General features: G+C 39.5%; 2 protein-coding genes across 2 annotated transcripts in view; one reads left to right on the top strand and one right to left on the bottom strand.

The window, feature by feature from the left end:
* b3gat1b (beta-1,3-glucuronyltransferase 1 (glucuronosyltransferase P) b) overlaps positions 1-4,060 on the top strand; it is a 27,417-nt gene extending 23,357 nt beyond the window's left edge. The window contains 1 exon segment of the mRNA XM_020622062.1: positions 694-4,060. Coding sequence (XP_020477718.1) covers positions 694-780 — 87 coding nt within the window. The 3' untranslated portion in view covers positions 781-4,060.
* LOC109972883 (beta-galactosidase-1-like protein 2) overlaps positions 4,060-12,808 on the bottom strand; it is a 12,925-nt gene continuing 4,176 nt past the window's right edge. Inside the window, exons 2-19 of the mRNA XM_020622098.1 lie at positions 10,196-10,381; positions 10,051-10,119; positions 9,474-9,569; positions 8,288-8,396; positions 8,113-8,205; positions 7,891-7,972; positions 7,719-7,783; positions 7,495-7,579; positions 6,732-6,869; positions 6,443-6,523; positions 6,247-6,356; positions 6,018-6,164; positions 5,412-5,483; positions 5,193-5,271; positions 5,009-5,096; positions 4,811-4,922; positions 4,568-4,684; positions 4,060-4,146 (exon numbers count right to left, since the gene is read on the bottom strand). Coding sequence (XP_020477754.1) covers positions 4,060-4,146; positions 4,568-4,684; positions 4,811-4,922; positions 5,009-5,096; positions 5,193-5,271; positions 5,412-5,483; positions 6,018-6,164; positions 6,247-6,356; positions 6,443-6,523; positions 6,732-6,869; positions 7,495-7,579; positions 7,719-7,783; positions 7,891-7,972; positions 8,113-8,205; positions 8,288-8,396; positions 9,474-9,569; positions 10,051-10,119; positions 10,196-10,381 — 1,816 coding nt within the window. The remainder of the gene's footprint in view (positions 4,147-4,567; positions 4,685-4,810; positions 4,923-5,008; positions 5,097-5,192; positions 5,272-5,411; positions 5,484-6,017; positions 6,165-6,246; positions 6,357-6,442; positions 6,524-6,731; positions 6,870-7,494; positions 7,580-7,718; positions 7,784-7,890; positions 7,973-8,112; positions 8,206-8,287; positions 8,397-9,473; positions 9,570-10,050; positions 10,120-10,195; positions 10,382-12,808) is intronic.

The raw sequence follows: 12,808 nt of genomic DNA, 5'->3' as shown, positions 1-12,808 counted from the left end.
ACATAGTGTTTGTATTCATGAGGTCCTGCTTTGTCCTGTAATAGGATTACACAGATAGGGGGTCTACAGCGCAGATGACCCATTGTTCAGTTGCCGCCTGGAAAATCACATCACAACACACACACACCTGGTTTTGATCACATTTCAGTAGGCAGGAGTTTACCTACTCATGCCAAATGACCAATATGATTACAAAGTGTTGAATATAGTACCTCTGTCCAGGGTGGAGCAGCCCAAGAAGCTAAATGTATTGTTAAAACATAGTTCATGGTTCAGAAGTCGGATCTCCTGCGGGAGCTCTGGCTCTCTGAATCCAGCGCTGTAAGGCCTACCTGTGATCAGACTTTCAGTAAACTTTATGTTGATTTTAAACAGTCCTCTCCTGTCCTCACTTCTCGTGCTTCCAACAAAATAATTGGGTTAATTTCTAACAGAACCCCTGTGATTTAGCCATAAAAGAGGATGAATCAATAAATGTAACATGAGATCCTTTGCTTTCATAATAATTCATCATCGAACAGCCAGCCCTTTACATTTACAGTGCATATAAAATAGGCTACATACTGCCACTAGTCATTGTATAACTATGTGTAATACATTACTACTGCACAGCATTTTGAACCAAAATATCTGTATTAATATCACAGTATATTAACTTTATTTCTGCTTGTCTCCATTCCTCTTACCCCACAGGTATTAGTATGGCACACACGGACAGAGAAGCCTGTGCTGGTAAATGAGGGCAAGAAAGGATTTACAGACTCCAAAGTGGAAATATAACATACTTCATCTGACACAGGTAATAGCAGAGACTGAGAAATGCAAATGATGGCCTCTCCACTCAGTGATTATTTTGGAGGAAAAGAGCTTTCTGTTCACCCTGAGACTTGGACCTTGTTTGAAATAGATCCTTTATATATGTGTGATGAATTGTTTCCTGAAGATCTTGTACTAATGATGTAAAGTACTATAAATATTTCTATGCTAGCAGCATGCTAGATTTATGGCAATGCTGGTCTGACTGTATGTCTGTCTGTTACTCCATATTGATATGTCTGGATGGATTGTCATGACATTTTGTACACTCATTCATGGTCCCCAGAGGATAAACCACAAACCGGTCACAATTTTCATTTATACAGTGAAATAGCTGAACATGCACTGTATGGACTGGCACAATGTCTTCTACAAACACATATTGTACTGGCTTTGTTAGTCACCAGACTTTTCCTTAAACACTACTATAAGGTTGACCATTATTCTTTTTAATTAAATGACTTGACTATTTTGAATTGCCATGAGATTTAGTAGAGCCTTCAAGTCCCCTCCTGAAACAGTCATTGTCATGTTTCAGGTTATCACATTATGACTTTTCCTCAACACCATCATCAGGTCCAGTAGTCCAGTCATAATTCCTCCCAAACTGACATTCCCATCAGCCTCAGCTGTACCTTGCGTTTAGTGCCAATTAGCATGCTGATGATAGTATTTACCTCAAGGCACCGCTGTGCCTACTGCCATGTCCACATGTTTATATGGATGGTAGATGCACTGACAATATAGCAATATAGCCATTAAATGTGGGTTTAATTACGTTGCATAACAATATCTGGCAGATGTTGACCATCCATTGTTTTGTTTTCAGGTACCTCCCTATTAGTATGTGCTAGGTTTGACATACTGGAGCGTCAAAACAAAGCTGAGTTTCTTTGTTGTAAAAGTCTAGGAAGTTGGCACAAGGCAGGCATTCAGAACAATCTGGTAAAAATGCAACTCCCTGCTGTGTTTAATGTAAGGGGCAACATCGGATGTGGAGGTGAGGGGTTGCAGGGGAATGCTATAGGTGTGTACAATACGGGTACGTTGTGGTGAGTCAACATGAGCAGCTTCATTTACGTTTCCAGCCCGTGAGTTTCCAGTGTTTTGGTTAGCCATGCTGCTAACATAGCCTACTCTACCATAGCTCCAATTCTACTGTTGGCACTGGTATTTAACATCTAGTACTAATGAAACTGTATGGCATGTCATGCCTTAACTGTGGCCCAAATTTGACAGTGAATGTTCATGCAAACAAGATAAACGAAAAAATCTTGCTCCCATGAGGATACACATCCCGATTGTCCCCATACATGATTTGTCAACACAGCGTTTTTGGCAGATGATGTCACCATCCAGTGCTGAAAGCTGAACTAGATCCAACTTTTTCGCCACACAGTGTTGTGTTGTTTTGCCAGAGCCCCCGCAGTGCTGGTGTCCACTGCCGTAAAAACAATCCCCCTTAGAAATGCATGGGGAAAGCTGTGTTTTTTCACACCTTTGGAACTCAGTCTGAACATGGCCTCACAGACACTCTTACTCCTGATACTTTGTATAAGTGAAGTTATTTAAAGTGTAAATTTGTTGTTTTGGGGTAGGCATTCAGATTCTACCAGGATTCAAATCAACCTCAGTGCTCCTGAAACCAAAAATATTATCACACCACCATAGCTTTACTTCAACACAGCTTAGAAATGGAGGAGCTTCCATCCACAACAGGAGACAGCACAAAGCCATGCATGTGTACCAACCAGGGTATCAAAGCACAACTACACAAAAACAAGCCTGCAGGTTCTGCTCAGAGCACTGGCTTATTATACAAGACACTGGTATGAGTTGCCAAAAGGAGCCCACTGAGGTCTCCTTGGAGAAATGAGGCAAAGGCTGCTACATGGTTTAAAATCCAGGAAGAGATGACATGGATTGCAATAAAGGGCCCTCTCAGTGCAGAAAACACCAGCCAACCACCCAATCAGCATTAAATAGGGCCCTTTTGTTCTGAGGCAAGCTGGCTGTCGGGCACAGGGCTGCACAGAGGAATAAAAGGGGCCCTTGTCTTAAGTGAATCAGCACTGACTGACAGACTGCACTGTGAGGATCTGAGCCCTCCCCACTTGTATTGTACAACACTGAGCTATTTAAATAGCCTCCTGAACCCAGTACTAATTAGGAGTCATGTTACATACATTCACACTGCACATGATGAGCATGCAGATGCGCATGTACTCAAAAACACAGCTCAATGATTTGTGGTTACAGTCATTTAACTCCAAGCTCTTGATTATTCCAGATATGCTGTAACATTACTGTGGTCTGCTCATTTTTAAGAAGGGAGCTGGTATTCCTACATGCCTGTCCACCTCACAGGTTTCCCCGTAAACTAATTGAGATCTCACTGGGTGGACTGAAGGTCTCTCAGCAGAATAATTTATTTCTTCACTGTAACTGGCACCATTCATTAATTGTCAATTGTGAGCTATGCTTTTGAGAGTCAATGGGATTTAAGGCATTTGCTCTAAAAATGGAACGTGCATCCTTTCAAATAACTGTATTGCAGAGCCAATTCCCCAGAGGATGGTTGGCTTGCTCCACTGACTTTCAGTGACACTGTATACAAATGCTCTTTCAGATCCTGGGACTGTTAACAGGTTTGGACAGTTATCGATGTGACAAGCATCTAAAATCTTGAACTTTCCCTTTAAGGATCTGGTGTTGCTGTAGTGCTGCTTGCATGTCATTTGAAAGCTGTTCACTTCACTTCTTCCTCAGTTCATGTTGACCCAGAAACCTGGTTTTTGTTTTACTTGCTAAAATGTTTTCAGTTCAACTGCTACAAAACACAAATAAAATATTTAAAGACATAAATAAAATACAACCCATAATTACACAAGCAATAGAAATCTACAAATATGAATAAACCACATGCCCAAACAGGCGTTATTACAATGTCACTGGAATTTCACAGTAAGAGGATAATGAATCTGCTCTACTGCATGTGTAAAAAGTCACTTTAACTAAGGGCACTCTATGTACGTATCTATAAACTGCTCCCATACAAACATGTCTCCCTTTGTCTTTGATTGATAGCTGATGTGGTCTGTGTATATATATATGTATGTTTTAAGGTATTATTTTAGAAAAAGAACAGAATATTAACAACACTGTTATCCCTGAATTTGAAGAACTGACCTAATCTGATAAGCACTTTGTAAAAACAATGCCTATATAGGGAGGTGATGACAGTCACTGGATGTCTGCTGCCATGCCAAGATCAGGGGTATCTTCAAAGTAGACCTTGTAGTCTCCCTCTTGCTCCTCAAATACAATGACCTTATATATTTAAAGAGAAAACAGTGAGAGAGAGAGTGAGAGACTTGACTAACTTGCTCTGTAAATGTAGAATTCATCTTTTAAATCTGTTATAAATCAAGTAAGAAACATTTACAGGCTGAAAGTGAGTAACAAAAGATCAATATGTATGCTAAAAATGACCAGGCTCTGTCTAAAGATAAGCATTTGTAAGCATGTGCCTACCAGCACATGCTTACAAATTAATATATTATATGTTGTTAGTTTAATCGGTCCAAAAGCCAAACTGTAACAACAACACGATGTGTTTCTATCAGGGGGAGGGGCTCATTACTTGGCCAGACACAGTAACATTGAATGAAATGAGCTACATACATGTATATCAGGTTAATGACTGAGTTGCAGAGATACTGGCCAAATGTTGATTTGTGCACAGCTTTACCTGGTTGATTCCACGGTTGAGAAAAGGACTGGGGAGGTAAAGAGTCTGCTGGGGGCCAATGGACCAGTAGCGGCCCAGATTCAGACCATTGATAAACACAACACCTTTTTCCCAGCTCTGTGAACCCACAGAAATGTTCATTGCTTCACAGAACATATTGTATATGAAGTATTCGTCATACAAGCACACATGCACAAAACACGCACACAGTAATGTCAAAATCATGTGCATTGTTTCACTTACTGGTAACTTCACATATGTGTCACTTGGATACCCATATGCAAACAGCCTCCCCATGAAAAACCCAGGGAAGCTGGGAGATTGAAGGACAGTTTTCCATGGTGCATGATAAAGACTGAAATAAGGAATCCACTTTAGACACAACATTACAGCAAAATAAAAGTGAAATGCAGTGAGTTACATTCAATAAAGTGCACAAACCTCTCAATAAAGCTGGGTTTCATATCCAGGCTGTATATCATAAAATCCCGCAAAGGTATATTGTTTAATAAAATGTCTCCCACAAGGCCTGTAAAAACACAAATCAAAATAGGCTTATGCTCTACACACTGAGTGCTTGAGTGATTTAATAGCAGGGATGAACTGCTTATTGTCCTTCAGTCACCTTTATGTTGTTTGTCAAGGTCCCTTCCCTGGTGAACTCGTCCACAGTTTTCCACCAGTAAACTCAGAGTACGCTTTCCCTGTAGGGATTGACTACTTTTATGCCTTTTCAAGTATTAACAGCCAAATGGTCAACACTTCAGCATTCATCACATTTGATAAAGCACTGTGAATGATGTTTACAGGACATTTGCTTTCTTTGCTCAAGTTGATGCCGTACCTTACCATCAGGAACTGCCAGCTCCATGCTCTGGTGCTTGAAAAGGCCGATGTAGCTTCTGTCTACAAACACCTAGGAAGACAATTATCACTGTGAAATAAACTGTATTATAGAACACAGCACATAAACTCTGTTTTGCTTGAGTGAAATATTTTTTAGGTAACTTAAGATCTGCCAACAATCACAATGAACACAACACACTTTTTCACACGTTTCATGTTGACCTATATGACCTGAGTTGTGAACTGTGGGCACACCAACAATATGCAGCAGTAACATCATTTTTTGTATGGATTAAAGATATAGGAGGCTAATTAGTGGACTTTTAAGGGTTCTGTTATGCAGATTTTAGCCAGGCTGACTGATTCTCTTTGTTTTCGGTCTTTAAGCTCAGACAAATGCAGGAGTTGTATTGATCTTTACATCTACCTGTAACTCTTGACAAGAAAGCATATTTTCCAAAAAGTCAAACCTAAATTTTGTTTCTGTCACTACAAATATATTGAGGATTATAATGTTTGAAATTAGCTCGTGGTAGGCCACCACATCCATACAGCATAAGGCTAAAGAAAATGAAATCATGCCTCATGTACAGTGAGGACTCACTAGGGCACGGTCTCGAACATTGTCTCCAGACCTCAGAAATCCTCCACTTGTGATGGTAGTCTCATAGAGGGTGTATCCATAAGACTGGCCATTTCCATTGTTCACAGGTAGACTTTCCATGTTTACTGGCTTGGGTGACTTAAATGGCTACAGAGAAAATTAATTAAATGACTGAAAAGCACAGTTGTTTTCATTTATTTGGTTAGACATCATGTTAAATAAAACATACCCCCTCAGTGAAGCTCAAAGCATCCCATAAGGACAGGTGCTGGTACATGATAGCAGGTTCATAAGCCTCTGCATTATGCAGAGCTGGCATGTCAGGAAAACTCTCACCTCCTATAAAAGAGGTCAAATACAAGTTCAGGCAGAGTGGTCCAACACAGCATCACTTTATTCTCATCTATATTAAGTGGTTAACTCACTGTTGTATCGAGAGAGTAAATCCCTAAGGAGGTGGTACTTTGGAGTGTACACCCCAGCTTCAGACAAAGGAGCATCATAATCTGAAAAACATAATAGTTCGCCATATTGTAGATTGAGTTTCATGTACTGCCACCTGCTGGGTGTTAAGGGCAATGTTGTTCTGTGGACAAGAAGGAACATTGTTTGATAAACCTGGCAGAGCTTCATTTTTATTAGAAAATGTCAACATTTGGATGAAATGCACCACAGATTTGTTTGTGACAGAGCATGTGACACCGACAAACCAACCGTAGCTGGAGACTAATGCTTTGTAGGAAGGATAAGCAAGTGCTCCGCTCATGAAGCCAAAACTGGAGCCTCCATGGAACATGTATAGGTTGACAGACATGCCTCGCCTCAGAATTTCCCTCACAGTGGACACCATATCTGACAACAAATTCAACATGTTCACTGTAAACAAACTGACTCTTTAAAAACACACATAAAACAGTAAAATTTGCACCTTTTTAACTCACATCACTGAAACATTTTTGGCCTAGTGTTGAACCTCTATAGGTTTTTGAAGTCTCATACAATATTTTAAGGTGTATATGTTGATAAAGCATATACCAGTTTTTTCAGGTTCTGCATGTATAATATATACTGTTCTCCAGGTGGCCCCTATTAAATCTGCACTTGAGACCACTGACTAGCAAAGACCTAAGGCTCACATGGATGCATCAAATACTAATCAAGGGGTTAAATGCTGTAGTATACTGAATTAATATAACCCAGGCTAATTATGTACCGAAGAAAAACTGATAAGCAGTACTGATACTGAATTAAATTAATTGAATTGAGTGGTGTACAGCATGACAGTACCAAAACACCGGTGTCAGTTTAATTAATTGCAATCAACAAGAAGTTGGCCAAAGTGCTTTACAAAATGGCAGATAAAAATACACATCACCATAAACCATAAATGACCTTTTGACCTCCAGACCAGAAAACTAAGTTACATTATTATCTATTATCTATAAATCTGTAAATAAAGAAGGGAAAACTCTCTTACCCTCTGGGGGAAGCACGTGATGGAGGTCACCCCACACATCATACCAGCCGGTCCAATAGTCCATCACCATGGTGGGGCCATTGGGCTGACAAACAGAAAATAAGTGTTTGGGTGCAGAAAATGCCGCAGCTCTTAACTGACACTGCTGATTGTTCACTCCAGCATCAGCCCTGCATTTAATATCCTCACTGACAGACAGTGAAATGGAAAGGTGAGCAACACACCTGGAGAGCATGCAGATCCTGGAGATTTCTATGATTTAGCTTCTGCAGCTTTACTGATCTGATGGCTACAAGACAGGAGTTCACAAGGTCAGCTGTATGTATGTGTGTGTGTGTGTGTGTGTGTGTGTGTGTTACTATAGATGTTTGTGTGTGTATTAATAATATAGTGTACCTCCATCTACACCCCCTGACTTTAACGCGTTGTGGTTGTCTGATGTAAGCAAGAGCTCACTGATCCCTCTGGATTGTAAAGCCTTTCAAAATAAAACAGAATGTCACAACCTAAGGTACAGTATGAACATTATCAGATTGATCAGCTCTTTCAATATTGATTATACTTGTGTGTTTGTATGTCCTAAAAGAGCATTTTAAATAAGCAAACCTATCACTTTACCTCTTTAATGAAAATCATGTAATTTTCATCCTTTGCAAAGGATCCATACTCATTTTCAACCTGCACTGCAATAATGGGACCTCCTTTCTTGAACTAAAAAACACAAACACATATTTTATTATAAGGATGGCATGTTAAAGAACTGAGGCTCCCAGCTTTGGTGACAAAGAGTGACCTGCAGTGGAACCACTTTTGGTATAAGTTTGTCAAAAAAAGCGTTGACAGCCTCTGTGAAGCCTGGGTAAGTTGTCCTTAGTCTCATGCTGCCATCACGGAGGAGCCAGCTGCAGAAAACAAGACAGAAAATAAGGGCATGCACTAATGTTCATTGTACTTCAAAAAGTAAAATAAAAATTACAATTTTATCTCCATTACTAAGTCAAGACTTTTGACTAATAAGCAAAAACCCTGGTTATGTTCACTTCTGTATTTCGAAGAACCCATGCTGAAAAGCCTATTTAGGAAAATAATAATACCTGGAAAATTAAACATCCTTCTAAAGAAACAGTCAAACTGAAACAAGCCAACAGAGCTCACAGGTTAGCCATTAATATAACATAAACAAGAGCCTGTACCTCCACCAAGACACAACATTCACTTATGCAAATGGGACCTTTTTGAAAAATGGAATCCAGGACACAAAATGTGTCCTAAAATGTTAGATCTAGATTGGATCTGGATCATCTTTTAGGGTATGATAGGCACTTATACTGTGTATCTTACCTGAACATTTCAAGCTTCTGTCTTCATTATAGGCCAAGTTATGGCAGAAATTATGCGCTAAATGGGGTTTTCAATGTTTGAAAGGCTATCAGATGCAGAATCCAGATCAGATGATCCGATGAAATTTGGTCTGGTGATTGCCACCCTATAAATGGTTTTGATATCTTCTGACAAAGATATGAGTTTTTTTAATTTTGCCCCATGTTAAAGAAGGGGATTATTGTGATTCTTTCATTACTTTTTGTGACTTTGACCTTTGACCTTTTCCAGCCAAAATTTAATCACCTCTAGGGTTGGTCCCCACCCAAGTCTGTACCAAGTATGTTGATGATGCAACCAACCATTTGCCCATAATCCTGATAAACAACAAACAAAGAAACAAACACAAACACACAGAGCCAAAAACATAACCTGCTTGGTGCAGGTAATAAGGCACTTAATTTCACAGCTAAGTGGACAAAGCCTCACACGCCGGTCAAGTCTTCCTTGCCAGTAAGATGTTTTTCACACTTCATCCACTCAACAGAAAGTGGTGCTTGGTGACTTTTGCGCTATCTGATTAAATTCATTTATAAATGTAATTCTGAGGGGGGGTTGTCCAAGCTCAAATAGTTACATATAAAGAATACTAGCTCTACCTTGGTAGTCCTCCTAGATCCATCTCAGAGGAAATGTAGGGCCCAGGACGTAAAATCACCCACAATCCCAATTCAGCAGCAAGACTGATATAGGCTCTGAAACCAGGATATAATAAACAATCAATAAGCAGTTTCTATCTGCACAAATACAAACTTTACACTGTGAGTTAGATGCAGTGTCTTGTTGTTTGAGGGGTGTGAAATGTGCTTGGTAACAACAGCAGCAGGCTGAGGCGTCACATCCCTCTTCACTTATCACCACTGTGTGGTTAACTGCATGATAAGCTGCTGTTGTTGTGTCGCTGTTGTCAGGTGGGACTTTGCCTCTTGCTTGTCCCCTGAGTACTGAGGCTTAGATGATGACAAGAAAAGGAAAGTATTCCCAACATGTCTTACAGCAACCAGCGGAGCTCGAGAGATGGTTTAAAGGGTGTTTTCATTTATCTTATTGCCATTTTTAAGGTGCATGTTTGCGTTATTGAGGGTATGGTGTGCACTCCCAGGAGCAGCAAATGGTATGGTGATTAATCACAAGTGTTTCGTATTCAGGTCAAGTCAGAGTCAAACTACTCCTTACTCTAAATCCAGCTGTGTATGGAAGTTGAAAACGCCTCTCTCTGGCTGGTGCAGGCTCCATGGTACGTGCCTGCAAGGATATTTTTGTTAACATTAAAAAGGTGATCAGGGAGTGACACAAAACACATCCACAGCAGTTCTCCTACGTAGTGAGAGTGTTGATGCCACAGGCCTTCATTTTCATCAGACGGTCCCTCCAGTAGGCCCTGGGCACACGAAAATAGTGGATGGATCCCCCAAGGATGTGGAAGGGCTCTCCCTCCAGGGTGAGCTGGGAGGAGTTGGTGCTCAGACCCACCTTCCTGCTCATCCTCCACCCTCGTGCTGGCATGCTGGAAGAGTAGATGCGGTTTATTTGTGTCACACGCATATTATGTAGCACATAGGTTATTGTGCTTGAATTGACCACATGACATGTTTGGTAGAAATTTGCAGACATCTTGTGTTGGCAAACATGAACACAAAGGAGCAAGAGCATACTTGAATGTAGAAGCAGTACAGACTTTAGCACTTCATATAACTATTTAGTTCATTCTATATTTTTTATAACAATCATAATGTTGTATTTAAAATCAACACTTATTTTCCCAAAGGTAAAAATTCAGTGAGTATATTGTTGTATAGATTAAAATTGTTGCACTTTATAGTAGCTGTAATATCCTGTGATGCCAGTATATTCCTTTAATGTTGAAATGTATCGTATAGTGTCTCTGTTACACTCCAGAGTCTTTAAGTGTTTTCATAGCATTTTATAGTAAATTATCACAATCTAATAGTATAGTCATGTCCCCACAGAGTTTTGCTATGAGAGATGACAATGCAGTGTAATAACATACCAGGCACGAACTGCCTCAAAGCAGCCTATAGCTCTGAGACATCTGAACAATAGTGAAGACCTAACTTACCTGAGATATCTGTACATGATGAATCCAACAATGCACAGACAGATAAGTGCATATTTCCTTTTGTGTGTATTTCTTATCCTCAGGACAACCATTGATGGTGTGTCAAATCCTTTCCAGTGACATAGGCAGCAAACAGGTTAGGTTTATAGCAGCGTCTGAGCACAGATGAACACATCAGTGCACTGCCTCATGGGAGTGCCCCTGTGCAAAGCCATGGAAATCTAATACGCCTCATTACCACAGTGTGCCTGTGTTACTCTTTGGTTTGCCTAAATTTATATGGGTGAGGATGACCATGATTTGAAATAACTATATCCAATATAATAATTTTTCTGATAGTAGTATTGATTTATTAAAACACAAACTTTAACATTTCAAATTTTTACATTTAAATAATGTATCTTATCTTCAACAATAATAATCTAATAATAATCTAATCTCATCTAATAATGAGATCATCTACATTTCATATTTAAAATTGCAATGAAATTGTAACTTTACCTTAAACTTAGTGAATTACTACTCACACTAGACTTTTCTTTTAGGTCAACTTAGGCTAAACATAATAATGAAATAGGCCATCATTGTGCATGTGGACACAACAGCAACAGACATGCAAATACTGCAATATTAAGAAAAGTGTATGTGACCATGTGATTTAACTAGTGATGGACACTATGGAAATTTGTTCTAATACTAAAAACAAGAATAAGCAGTGTAATAAAAAGAAGTGTAGTGTAAAGTTTAAATGAAACGTAGTGGGGTAAAGGTACAGTATAAAGTTGCACAAAAAGGGAATATTCAGGTAAAGTATAAGTATCTCAAAACTGTACTTGAGAATAGTAGTTAAGTAAATACCCTTATTTACTTCCCACCACTGCCAACAAACAGTAAACATCAATACATCCAAGCAAATGTGATGTCATGTTCAGTACTACTTCGTGTTATGAGGGTAGGCTACTATCTCATACTATGTAATCTCTGACCATTCTTCACTCTGCACATGGATATTTGTTTGCACCTGGTGCTCTTTGTCTTCATTCTGTTTAACCTGCTCTGTTCTCCCCCTCAGTGACAGATAGTCACCAGGTGTGTGCAGTGGTCTTTGGTTATCTTCTGGAACCTGTGATACTGGACCTGTTTTCTGCCTACCTGAAACTCTGCCTGTCTATTCCCTGCCTGTATTTTAAGTTGCCTGTGCCTACCTGGTTTCTGACTCACGATTAGTCTTTTGGCTTGGTTTGTTAACCCCATCTGTCTCTGCCTCTGCTACCTTATTTTTGTATTTTTGACTGAGCTTAGTTTTCTGTTTTTATGAAGAGGAGTCTCAAGTGTTTTTTGTGCAGCGGCATATTTTTGTTCTCACTCGTGTTATTGAGTCCCTTCTTGTTTGCTATGGTGATGGACAGGTTGACAGATGAGGTCAGACAGGAATCTCCATGGACAATGATGTTTGCAGATGATGATGATGATGATGATGACACTTTATTACAGACTCAAGGTCCAAGTTCAAAAACACATAAAAGCAATAAAAGAACAGTTTAAAAACGAAACAATAAAAACAGAAAATACATAAAAACGAGAGCACAAGAACACCCATGAAACTACTGCCCCTTTAAAAGACAGGTATACCAGTGTTTCCAGAGAACCGAAGTAAAACGCATGTCACTGTGTGCATCATTAGTCAATGATAAAATAATATGATTTTTTTGAGCAATTCAAGCGACAAATAAATTTAAACATCAGGTTTCCTAAAACAGCAGAAAATGTACTAATTCGAGATGACACGAACAATTCACTAGCACTCGTCCATCTAGGCTTTTTCAATAATATCCTTAGGGCATCATTGTAAGC

Source organism: Monopterus albus, unplaced genomic scaffold, assembly GCF_001952655.1.
Source record: "Monopterus albus unplaced genomic scaffold, M_albus_1.0 scaffold272.1, whole genome shotgun sequence".
NCBI classification, from domain to species: Eukaryota; Metazoa; Chordata; class Actinopteri; order Synbranchiformes; family Synbranchidae; genus Monopterus; species Monopterus albus.
The sequence above is the reverse complement of the archived record's forward strand: the minus strand, read 5'-3'. Positions and strand labels throughout refer to the sequence as shown.